Source organism: Puntigrus tetrazona, unplaced genomic scaffold (genome assembly GCF_018831695.1).
Source record: "Puntigrus tetrazona isolate hp1 unplaced genomic scaffold, ASM1883169v1 S000000793, whole genome shotgun sequence".
Lineage (NCBI taxonomy): Eukaryota > Metazoa > Chordata > Actinopteri > Cypriniformes > Cyprinidae > Puntigrus > Puntigrus tetrazona.
Genome location: NW_025048397.1, coordinates 107847 through 121018, shown reverse-complemented (window position 1 = coordinate 121018; position 13172 = coordinate 107847). Strand labels below are relative to the sequence as shown.

At 40.8% G+C, this 13172-nt stretch overlaps 1 protein-coding gene across 1 annotated transcript in view; it reads right to left on the bottom strand.

The window, feature by feature from the left end:
• The window catches only part of pcsk2 (proprotein convertase subtilisin/kexin type 2), a 35443-nt gene that overhangs the window by 17416 nt on the left and 4855 nt on the right, over nt 1-13172 (bottom strand). The window contains 4 exon segments of the mRNA XM_043233365.1: nt 3334-3410; nt 7853-7890; nt 7993-8101; nt 8488-8601. Coding sequence (XP_043089300.1) covers nt 3334-3410; nt 7853-7890; nt 7993-8101; nt 8488-8601 — 338 coding nt within the window.

The following is a 13172-nucleotide window of genomic DNA, read 5'->3' as shown; positions in this document are numbered from 1 at the left end:
GCACCCACAGCTACAGTAATGTTAAAAGAAATGTTCAAATTTATTGGGATCAGTGTTCTAGTGCTATAGATGGGTTAGGTTTTCACTGTCCGCTGTAACAATGTGTTAAAACACATTTGTTGAGGCGATGAAAACTAAAATCCATTGGGATGAGGTGATGGTGACTGCAATAATTGTGAGGTTATTTCGATAATTGCTCACAAGTGTGTTGTGTCATTTATGTGTGAATAATGTTTGATACTACAGCGTGAGATTGAACAGTGGCACGGCTCTACAAAATTGCAAAATAAATAAAAAAATTATTTCTGAATCGGTTTGACAAACCAACAAATAGTTTTACATTAATTCAATGATTTTCATAAGTTGTCTTACCATCTGGGAATCTGTGCATGAGAACTGAAAGCTACAAAAGGAGGGCAAGACTTCCAGCAAATAACCGCCGTTTCATTCTGTTCCTCGTCAAAACTAAACGTACATCAAAGTTAATTAATTCATCATTCAGGTCATTTTGCTTACTTGCTCCAATGTAAAATATATTTTCTTATTAATGCATATTTAGAATATGTCCATCGGAAATTGCCTTTATCATATAGCCTCTAGCAAAGGCTTTTGTATAGACGCATAACTGTTTGCCTTTTAGACTCCTTAAGGAAACTGGAATATTGGTTTAACGGGGGAATAGCCATAGGGTCGATACATTCACGACACTTGACTAGATTCCGAATTCAATGTGCATGTAAACGAACGCATTGATTCTGACCCTTGCCCTGCTTAAATAACAAGCCTCAGACGCACAAGACGAGCTGCTAAAGAACAGAGCCTCCTCTGGAAGAGCCACATCAAGACGTCCTCCTCCCCTGCTCTCAGACAGACAGCGTTTCTATTTATATATAAGCGTCTGATTGTGCTGCGAGTCTGCAGCTCAGATGATATTACTGCTGCTCTCAGCACACGGCCCAGCGTGCTTCACACCCGCAACCCAGCCTGGAAAAACACAAGAGCCACTTGTCTTCCTTCTATTAGATTCTGTCTGTCCTTGACGCACAGCGTTCAAAATATCTATCACGCCAAGGTTTATCTGGATCGCACTGTATTGAGATTTGTCCTCGGAAATCAATGCAGGTTACATCATTTTTGTGGAGAATCGCCTGACTTTAATGTCACATGCTTTTGCTTGCATGCTTGCATCTGAGGTTTGGTAGTGAATACGGCTTTTAAAATATCGTAAATGCACATATCAACGCAAATCATTTAAAAACCACTTTAATAATTGCCCGTAAAAGCACTTAGCATTTGTGTCCATGTCTCCGAAGGTGTGATGGTGTGTAGTTTGAGCAGTGCGGCACGCTGACAGAAGGCTTCACTGACCTTCCTCCCGTAGGGCGCCTTCTGTCCACTATACATACAAACCTCCACAATAAACAGCTCCGCAGCCGAGCCAAGAAAACATCTACTCTGTGCTTTTGGATGCATTTCAAAACAGGTTCAGAGCTGGGAATTCTGTCTCTCTCGAACGGATATTGCTTTTAAATGAGGTTTAATTAGGCGAACGTAGCACAATATATGCTTTTATAGAAGCAGGAGAGATTGCGCTCGGTTTAAATTGGTCCCGTTTTTTATTTCTCTAGCTTGATATAGAGAGATAGCTACAAACCATCAATCGCAGGTTGATTCCGGGGAAAAGTCTCGCATTTTCGCATTTTTGCCCCTGAACCCCCCTAACAATCTACATTTTATTTCTAAATCCGGCCCTGCTCTGCATCATATTATATATATATATATATATATATATATATATATCAGAATATATCATATTCTGACGGAACCCATTCCCTGCAGAGCATTAATCAGAAGGTGATGCAGAGACATTTCTCCAAATCTGATGAAGAAGATCACAGTCACAGTCATCTACAGCTTGTCTCATCAGAGCGCGAGCACATTTTCATCTGAATTTCATTTTCATCTGAACTGTTCCTTCAAACCGTCAACGCGTCCATGGCTAGCTACCTGAATAACAGCGCATCCAGCTGAGTCCATCCCGCTCTTGAGCAGCGAGGGCCACGTTTTATGCTGAGGTTGTTGTTTCTTTCTCGTCCACACTCCCTCCCTCACACAAACATCTCTAAATGCGCTCAGTTTCAGCATGCCCAGCGAAGCAGACGATCAAATGTTTCATTCCGAGAGAGTGGAGGAAAACGATTTGCATCACACCGAGCATTAATTTATGTTTATTGTGGAACAGACTCTCCTGATTACTGACTCCTTCATCGGAGTTAGCGGTGGCTCTGTTTTGGAAATCCGATATGAAATGATGGAACAGTAATCTTCACCTCTGGGCGAAGGGTTTGGTCGGGCCTACACTGCTCTGATAAGAGTGCAGAAGGAAGGGCTCAGCGCTGTGTTAATGCAGCTGGGCTGAGAGCCAGTCAGAGATGACTTAATGGGGCTACGTGTGAGGAAAATCAATACAGAGAGGCAAGGAGTCCTTCATCCAACCACTGCTCTGCTGAGAAACACAGTCACAGGTCAATGCTCCTCCAGCCCACTCCCGGATACATCCTTGCACGCTCTGAGTAATCTTACATCTTATAAGACGTGTAGCTTACACTAGTGTTTAAAGGTTTGGAGCCAGTAAGATTCTCTCTTTTTATATTTAAATACTAAAATATATAGCAAGTACAGAAAGTATACAAATGACATTGATCAAAAGAATGGATATTTTGTATAATATGACTAACTATCTACTCCAAAATATGCTCCAAACGGTGCTTCAATCCAACCGGAGCTCCTGGACTAAACTGCATCACACTGTTTTCTTCCCCTGTATAATATCTTGCATCCCCAAACGTCGCCGTGAACCGAGATTAACCTCCCGTTAACTTCAAAAGCTAACACAAGACATTTCTGCAGCACACACTAGACTCCCGTTGCAGCTATTGTTATAGCAACAAAAGACACCCTCCGCTGCTATTTCATAACCAAAACGCCGCCAGCTTTTGATTTCTTGTCAAAAAAGATGCCAAGTGTGAACACGTCCTGAATCAAAAATAAACATACAGTGAATAAAATGAATATAGAAAGTCAGGTAGCTAAGACAGAGTATTATCTTAAAGTTCATTTTGTGTTGATTGGTTAACATGTTTAATTGAAAGCATTACAAAAAGGCTTCAAAATATGTGACAAAAGAACAGTTTTGACCCTAAATTCCAGCTGGATGAGTTACGTTCAGAGCTGTTCACTAATGCGTAAGCTGTGCGTTGTTTCCACTGCATATGATTTACATGACTACCTGTTTCACATGAAGATGTCAGTCAGACCTCAGAAGACACTGACCTGTTGAACCAGTCGTCTGTGTAGCGTGGGTACGGGTACGGGTCGTTACTGCTGAAGTCGAAGCTGGCTTCTGCGTTCTGAAACGTCAGGAAGAAACGCAGCATCCGTCAGCACACATCGCACACTTACCAATCAGTGTCAAATACGTCAAAACACACAAAGAGACGATTTTTCAATAATTAGTCATTCGCTATTTTGAAACCAACTCTGGAATCTCCATTGAGCTCACACCCCTGTGTGTTTCCCTTGCCCCTCATTAAGCATTCGTCTAGCTATTCCTTAATTAACCATCTCTCAGAGGTAATATATTTGGGCACGGCGGGAAGCGCCACACTGACACCATGCTTTATTCTGCTTCAGCAGTGAGACGAGATACAAGAAAAGGTGATGATAAAATCTAATACCACTGTATGACTCATTGTGTCACAGTAATGGAATATATAAAGATAATTCAATGAGCAAATCTTAAGGCTTATATGGAGTAAACTACAAGGTCTTTAACTTTACATAATAGAAATCAAAATCTTTTGTTTTTCTTACGAGCATAAGAAACCTATTTAACATTTTACTGATCCTAAATTCTAGCGCAGTATAAAAGATGTGAAATCTCTCCATCTGCTGTCACACAGAATCTGCAAGCCAGTCCCCATCTCTCATAAACTCCAGCAGAAACCTCCGGAGAACCTTCCCCGCTCACACTCATCAGTGGTCTCTCGCTCTGGTCTTAACAGCTTTTCTCAGCACGGTCCGGGCCACCATATGCTCCTTCATTATCTGGAGCATTCATTACCCGGAGAGCCCCGGGCGTGGCCTTCGTTAGGCCGGAGTTGAAAAGATGGCTGAGTCTGGTGGTCAGTGGCTCCAGGCTGATGAGGATGCGCTCTGGCATTTACCACGATGACTCAGTGGGAGACAAAAGAAGGCCTTTGGCTCCCGAAGCCCGGCTTAATGACAAGTTCGGAGCAGGTAACTTGGAGGATTTCATACCACCGGTCCAGAGACCATCACGAATGCTGGACCTTCAAAAATGAGGTCCACTTCTCCGAACCAGTCCATCTCCTAACGGAACCATTGATGATTAATGTGTTTATGACAAGGTGACACGAATGTCATCAGCTAAATATTAACAAGGAAAAGCCTAACAAAGCCACGAATGTTCTTAAAATGCGCTTTTAATAACATTTAAATTGTATTTTCAATTGTGTTTTCCATATGTGCATGCTTAAATTGTGACATTATCCAAATGCAATTGCAAATCTTGCAAGTTAGATTTTTGCTTTTGCTGGCAAATTTCTACTTCCTTTTCTATTCCAGTGTTTCTGCTTCAGTGTTCTATAGAAATATGAATTTTTATATTCGTGAGACCACGAATGGATTCACAGCACTGCCACAGAATCCAAAAAGAGAAGCCAATTTCTTCTGTGAGTCTGGGCTGAGGGAAAGTAGAGCATGATAATGGCCAGCGGTCCCCGAGCGAACGGCCCCCGGAGCCCCTGCACACAGCCAGAGCACAAGAACTAATGACACATCGGTTTGCTTCGCTTTACGGCAGCGCATCGTTCTGAGCAATCTGTCACAACGCAATCACGACACTCACATCCAGCCGTCCATCTGCCCAAGAGAGTTCATTAACTGAGAGCAAGACCAAAGCACGAAACCGCCTCCAAGCGCCATCAAAGATACAGATATTCTGCATCTGCAATGTTTACATACATACATCTTCAGTGGCTATTCGGCTGAAAAATATAATGTGCGCTCAGCCAGCCATTACCGCAAAATTATACCCAATAAATGGACTCTTATATCACTTCTTATGGAAGTTTATTAGCCGGTTAAAGGGAAGTGAAGGGCCTAAAACCTCCTGTAGCTTGGTAAATATCTGCAAGGTCAAAGTTTAAACCGCTCTGAGGACCTTGTGTGTGTATGACAGCATTTTAATCACCATGGAAACTGAACACCATCGAGGAAAGCGGTCGTATGTTGAGAGAAGCAGCGCTCTGTTCTCTGGCAAGCCTCCATTTGGCTGCCGCCTGGAGACTGCAGTTAGCGAGCGATGAATTAAATCCAGTCCCCTGTCAAAAAAATCCTTCAAACGCTTATGCTAATTCACTCCTCATCCCACATTAGTCCTTATTAGGCAAATGATCCTGAATCTATTTTTAACCCCACACACTTCAGCCACACGCAAACACTAAAAACAAACGTTTACATGGCGGGTATCTGCTCAGTTCTGGCGAGGGAAGTCTGGGAGGAATCGGTGCTAAATAAAAGAGTAGCAGGGGAGGACATGCTGAGTTACTGCCTCATCTGAGCCCGGCTGGAGACGTTAGCATCATCCCCCACCGCCGCTCAAGTCAGGTTATTTTTGGGTTAAAACTCATCTGTGCTGCTCCTGCGGCTCACAGAGCTCAGCGGGTCTCAAAACAATAATGGCTCTGTTTCACTGGCAGATATCTACTTCCATTTGTGAACTATTCCGCGAGGATGCAATTTAGATTCCATCGTGATTTCTTTCAGTGCTCTGGAAGGCCCGCCTCTGTAAATACCGTATAGACGTTTATCGTTGCATAAAAACTATGGGAAAATAATGTTTTTAAACACCGTCTCTGTCTTTCGCTGGTCAGGCAAACATGTGGTCACAGGCAGTTTTGAGTTCGACCGCGGAGGTCGGGTTTGGGTGGGTTTTACAGCAGTTTGGCAAAGTTGCATGTACTCTACTCCATCTAGTCGTCCAGGCAGCCATCATGTTGTTACAAAAATTGGTTTTGATGCAGACAAGCCACACTTTTAGTCAAATGAGAGCGATAAAAACACACTTGATACTCCAATTGTCAACTCGTAGATAGCATTAATATAAGTTGTAGCTACAGTAAAGAGTGGGAAAGTGAATCAAACTGTAGAACGTTCTGTTTGAGGGTAAAAGGTAAGCACATTATTTTTAAACAAAGATGTCGTTTTTGACTATTATGCTGTGTGAATCGGTGTGAATCCCAAAAAGTTAGAACAGTTTTTGCTGTTGATGTTGAAAACGACGCATGTGTGTTTCCGAGGGTTAAATGTAGCGTAGGCAGTTTCAGTAGAGCTTGGAGAATAAAGCATGTTTTCAAAGAACCTTTGCGAGCGCTCTTTCACGCATCACTCCCCCGACTCATACATCACAAACACAGCTCTCGGGGGTCTATAAAAATAAAGCAACAGGTAAAAGGAGGCTACTGTCAATAGAATAAGACATACTAGGAATACGTCTTACTTGAAGAACCCCACAAGTTTGTTGTATCCAAAATTATTCAAATTTATCCAAACTTTGTCATATCCTACTTTAATTATTTGATTGCTATCAGGATGTTCAAGCAGTAAACAAAAAATGTTTCTGGGAAAAACTGCCTACTTGCAACTAATGTTTGCAAATTCTTTACTAATTTATACCCATATGAGTAGAATTATATATATATAATAGTGTGTGTGTGTGTGTGTGTGCGTAATTGCTAATTTTCATTTACTGTATTTATTATGCTTGATCTGTTTTACTGTGGTAATTTTCTCCGGTCTGGAAAATGTCAGCCTTGACATTAAATTTCTATCAAATACCATTGGCTGTGAATTTTTCATCAGCTTTTTGGAGAGCTTTGGGGCTGGAAATCACCAACCCAATCTGTCTTCTGAAGATAATCGCTTGATTCATACAGATTACTTTTTTTCATCAAAGCATGATTGCAGACTTTCAACGGAAGTACAAAAACTTTTTGTGTTTCACGAAAAAAGCCTTCATGAGTGTGTTTTATCGGGGTTGGATGATATGAGTGCAAGTAAATTATGACCGAACCTTTTGGGTGTTTATTAACTGAAAACTCGTGCATCATTTTTGAGTTATTTTTAAGATTCATTCACATGGGTCATTAATCGCTCTGCGCTGTTCGTGCCGTATGTTTGTTGTTGCATGCAACAAGTAAGGACAACACAAAAGAAACATGCATTAACTATTCATACACCTCGTGGCACAGAATCACTCTTTCTCATCTCATTCAATTCTGATTAACAAGCTCGCAACACTAAACATCATAACTAAAACATTACTGTTTTTGCTGTGACGCTGCCCTCAATATAAGTGCAGCAAATGCTTTAAGAGTGCTCTAGCACATCCACATCGATAAAAAGTCAGGGCTGATTGACAGAAGCATGTTTTCAGATGAAAAGAAATTTGCTACATGTGTGGCTTGATGTACATGTTGTACTGCTTCATAAACCCCATGAACATTAAACATTAATCGGGTTGTGAATCGCAAAGTTTCTTTAGCTCTTGCTTAGCGAGCAACATCTGGGAGTTGGGAAATATGCCACTAGCCAAAGTGTGAGAGGACAACTCGACATTCAACAAAGCAGCTTATCTTTTAAATAACCAATGCGGTAATGCCTATTTTTGGATAACTGGCCATTCGGATTCATTGCAGAATCCATGCCTCCAACAGGGTTACTTCAAAACATATTAAACACGAATCAAATGAGCGACTCAAGCACTTACGTAATTGGAGGCGAGATCTGGATGCAGGTAATCAATGCCTGCAAGGTGAAGGCAAAAGGACTCATTACTGGACGTTTAATGTTTATAGTTTTGCAAAACATCAAGCCTTTAAGTGTTGATAACTGCCGGATTTCACGCACCGTCGTCCATGATGGCGATGGTCACACCTTTCCCGGTGAAGCCCATGCTCCAAGCTTCTGCCACGTTGAGATCCAAGCCCGGGGTCCCGTCCGCTTGGCCTGTATTGATCTAATCAAACAACGCAAAGGGCGTCGCATGAGCTGAGTATCCACCGCGTGGAAAATGAGATGTTATGAGGGAGGTGGCGCGGGAGGGAAAATAAATGTCACGCAGATATTACACTTCGCTGAAGCCCTGCTGCGCTGTGTTTATAGCTGACAAACTAAATTAAAGAGAGGCAAAACAGACAGGGATGCCTGTCACGATAAGCCCTGGAGGAATAAGGAAGATATCAGCGTATTTTGACGCTGACTCACGCACCGGTGTTGACGGAGACGGCTAATGAGGAAAACGGTTTAAATGAAGAGTATCAGTGATCCCGGCTAATCCAAAGCAATCGCTCGCGATGCTGAAGGTCAGATCAAATGAAGACATTACGAGCTGTAATTACTCACAAGATACCACTGCTTGGTGAAAAGCGGGTCACTCATGTTGACGTCAATGTTACTGATTTCTCTGTAGCCCCTCTTTTGACGGCCAAAGCCCTCCTGAGGAAACACATTTTTCACCTGAAAAACAAAGCAGAGGCATCTTCCGTTGGATGACAGCTTTGCAGACACTTATTCGCGTGAATACCATGTTTGAGTCAGCCAGTGTGCAGAAACAGTTAGATGTTATAACACATTAACACATTATTAGGATTTTTGTTATGCATTCGTTATTAAGCCATAAGAATACCTTCATAATGTATTATATAAGCTTCACAGAAAGTGTTTTTACACAGGGGATTCGTCTTTTTATCACTCCATAAATCAGAAAATCAACTGTCAACAGATGAAAAAGATACAAGTTCACCATGTTTTGAAATAAAATGTTATATATGATCAAACTCCTTTGCAAAAGCATTCGGAATAAAACTTGAAGGTGTTACTGAAAAACAGAAAAGAACTGAAATGTTCAGACACAAATAAAAGTGCAGTAAAAAACAACACAAAATATTATAAAGCTGGATGTTTTCTTTCCACCAGACTAAAAAAACAATGCCTTTAAACATGAATTTTTCTCAAGCAAGTTCATTAAGTGGAATCTATAGTTCCCAGTCTGCTGGGAACACCGGCATCCAAAACACAACGTGACGTCTCATCGGCCGAGAGCAGGTTACTCTCGGCTGAATGGCTGTCCTTTAAAGCAGCTTCCCGGCGTGACCTTCGACCTCAGCAGCAGAAGCCCCCGAAGCCCGTCAGCCAGTCTGCGCTCGCTCCAGATAACAGATCAAAGGCTGCACGGCGCAAACCAACACATCGCCGTCAAACGAGCATTTTCACCTGCCCAGCTATTTTGATGGTTCCTTTACATTTTGATCTTGTAAACAGATGAGAGAACATTGCGACTTTTCCCTCAATAAATTCTTGTTCCTGGTTAATTTTGGGTATTGGGTAGGATTAGGGGTGTAGGATAATATCATTTAGAACAAGGCATTAATATGTGTTCAGTCTGCACTAATAAATTGATATTGCTCTAGTAATATGCATGCTAATAAGCAACTAATAGGTGTAACAGTAAAACAAAGTGTTACCCTAATGGGTAATAAAATAGTGTTTTAAAGCAAAGAAATAAGGACACAAATTATGTAGTAGCATTTTATCATTTTTGCAGCTCGTGTTGGAATAAATCTGTTTACTGAGCGCAATATGCAATATTATTGTAATTACTTTGGACCTTTACATCCATTAAAATATCATTGCCGAAACAAAAGCACTAATAATTAAAAGCACAAAGCTGTCTGTAAGATTATAAATAAGTCTCAGCGGTGAAATGAACGGCAGCGGGAGAGGTCAGAGCTCTCTGACCCCATTGATCCAGTGTGAGAGTGAATCAACAGATGAAGGGACTCAGACTCTTAGGTAGTCTCAGGGTAGGGATCGTGCTGCGATACATCAAGCATCCTGGGCAAAAAAATAGAAAACTGGGCCAATTTTGAATTGTAAATCAAAACTAATTGGAAAGATGCAACAAAGGGGGCGGGGCCATACTGTGCTGCTTAGGGGAAGAGGGAGGGTTGCTGCCATGCCGTCAAAACTAGGGAAAATCTATTCATATACGAATCACGATTATGTCTTCTACCAATTATAATGGATTCATACGTTTTCAAAATCAATGTTGTGAAGCAGCGGTTCTTAATTCTGTTCCCTGCTCTGCATCGTCAGCTCCAACAATGAACTGTGTTCCAATCACACACTTCATGTGTATAGACAGACAGACAGGTGTTTTTCACATAGAAGAGGGGGGAAACAGGGGGAACCCAAGCAGCTGTCGCGGTAGCAATGATATGTAATCACGTGATCATTCAGAGAACGCATATGCTAAAAAATATATAAGTGCGCTATAAATAATTTAGCACTATTTCTGGGTAGGTTTAGGAGTGGCTTAAGTGTGGTCATTTTTATGAATGATCTAAAATATGCACGAATTACCGTGAGATCGGTGTAAAAAGTCCACGCATTGCATTATGGCATATGTCATATCATGACGACAACACAATATTATTTTTACGCCTGCTAGAGGGCGCTTAACTTGAAAACGTAAAAATAGGTTATGTGTGCTTGAACGAATATGTATATGACGAATACGCTCCCCAGTGTCTTTCAGTATGGCCTAATTGTTTAATTGTTTAAATTAAAAATCGTTTAAAGGCTAAAATGAATGAAGAATGTCTTAAAGTTCTTAAATCTGACGTTAAGAATCCTGTACACAGATCTCTGATGTTTCCTAATTGAGAGAGCAGACGTATGCTGGTTAATGTTGTGTGCTCCGGATGATGACTCAGATGATGCTCAAAATGGCACAGTACTCTTCAAACGTGCATTCAGCACAAGTGCTTTCCTTTTGCTTTGCAGCCAGATCTTCAGCCCGTATTTTTAATCCAAAGTTTACAATGAGAATACCCACATGAAAAAAAGGTAGTAAAAATAGTTTTCTCGAACCATACTATAGTAGAGTACTTGGATTAATTTGATTAAAATGTGGATCGATAAAAAGCTAGTGCATTCTACAAATCAAAACAATTAAGAGACTAGATATAATTTTTCCAATAAGCCTTAACAGTTCTCTTAAGTTGTTCTGTTGGCCACTATTAAAAAAGGACCTCTGTGCATTTGTTTGTTGCAAGTTAATAACCACGGAATAAGCCAGCTTTCTTCAATCTATTGGAGAAATATGTATCGTATCACTCGCATTTGATATGAGATTCTGGTCCTTGAGCAAACGTCTATCTGAATCAGAAGAAGAGCTTCTTTCTGCAAAAGAGGGAAATCCAGCTCTCCCGTGCGCTGGGTTCAAGGACATGATAATTGAGTTGTAAGAATTTGAGCTGAAAGGAGGGAAAGTGACAGATACAAGTGCTGTTCTCTGGATTAAATTGGCTTCATGGGTTTATGGGTCAGTTATGTCTATTGTAAAGATTCACATCGTTTGTAGAACCGTTTCTGTTCTACCGTATATCAACACTGAAGACATTACCTTTCATTGAGCAATTCTGCAATCAGTTGCATTGTGTTTGACCGGCAAAAATTAGACACGTGTTTACACTGCATGAAGGAAATAAGTTCTCGCATGTCCATTAAGTTCTCAAGAGCGCGTTCTTATTTTAAGTGTTATTGAAGTAAAGGTGAAATGAGTAACAATCGTGTATTGAACCAAAACCCAGAGCAAAGAAGAGGCAGTGGCTTACTTTCAAATGAGATTGAAGGAAATACGACATTAAAAATGACCCTTAAAACACATTTCTGCTCTTATTGTGCACTTCAGGGAGACATTCAGCAGTAAACTGAATAACGCCATTGTGCTGAACGGGACAGAAGGGGAGAGACTGTCCAAATGAAGAGCAAGGCAAACATTAGCAGAGTCTCAGTGTAAACAGCCAGAGAGGAGCGTGTGAATGAGCAGAGCACAAAAACAAGAACCGATCAATACACAGCGCTTGAGCCGAGATGGAGAAACCTCCCCTTAAACACTGATTCTGAAGGGCCTCCAGGGTCAAACCGAATATGAACCATGCTTCTACTTATCTAGGATTCAGACGTGCTTTTTGCACAATACGCCGCAACCCAACATTGTTCAACGTGAAACAGAAACGTCCCTAAAGCCAAACATCTAAAAGTCCATTTTACTTTCTAAACATCTCCTCTGTTCAACGCAAATCACATTCCAAACACAAACCTACAAAGTGCCTTTGCTTGTATTTTGTATTTGAACCTGTACTGAATATGGTTTGGCTCATATTTTATTCATGGCTGGGTTTTTAAAATAAATTGTGGTGTTTGAATGGACACACAATGAGTTATGCTTTACTGTTATTTGCATTTGTAATGGTTTTCTGCTGTAGTCCATGACCTGATGTCCATCTGAAGCACATCACGGTCTGTTAATGAGATGCGAGTGTCGTTTGTCAGGATGATGAATGGATTGAATGTAATAGGTCTGACACTTCTGAATTTATTACCCTGGTCGCTGGATCAGCCTTTAATTGAATCCAAACTCAGACCGGGGAAGTTATCAGATATCACCCGTACAATAGATGGAATAATGGGATTTTTTACATTCAAGTGAATGCAAGTAGCTATTATTTCAGAGGCATTACTTACTGGAGACCATTTTCTTTCTTGTTGGACACTGATTTTAAGACATTTGGCTCCTGTCATGTGATGTATTTTGGGAGGTGATAATGCAGGGCTTCACTTGATTTTATCCCTTCAGGAAATTAGCGGATATTGAAGAGTGGGGCTTTAGTCAGGTGGCTGGAGATGGTGCTTGATTTCATCCACGTATGCCTTTTTTCCCTCATTTCACATATCAGATTATGCATATTGTGAGAACAAAAGGTTCTGGTCATTTTTAATCTGTTCAGTTCAGCGGATATTAATTACATAATGCAATGCATAATTCATAATACAGGTAAAACACCTGTAAAAAAAAATCAATCCAATCAATACCGAAAGTTCCAGATACAGAATGGGTTAACTAGTCAGAATCCATCCTGAAAGAGTAAATTGTAAAATTTATATTCACTTCACTTATTTGTTTCTGCTCTGTTGACATTACTCAGTTTGATTGAGGTTTTAATTCTTTTTTGTTACTTAAA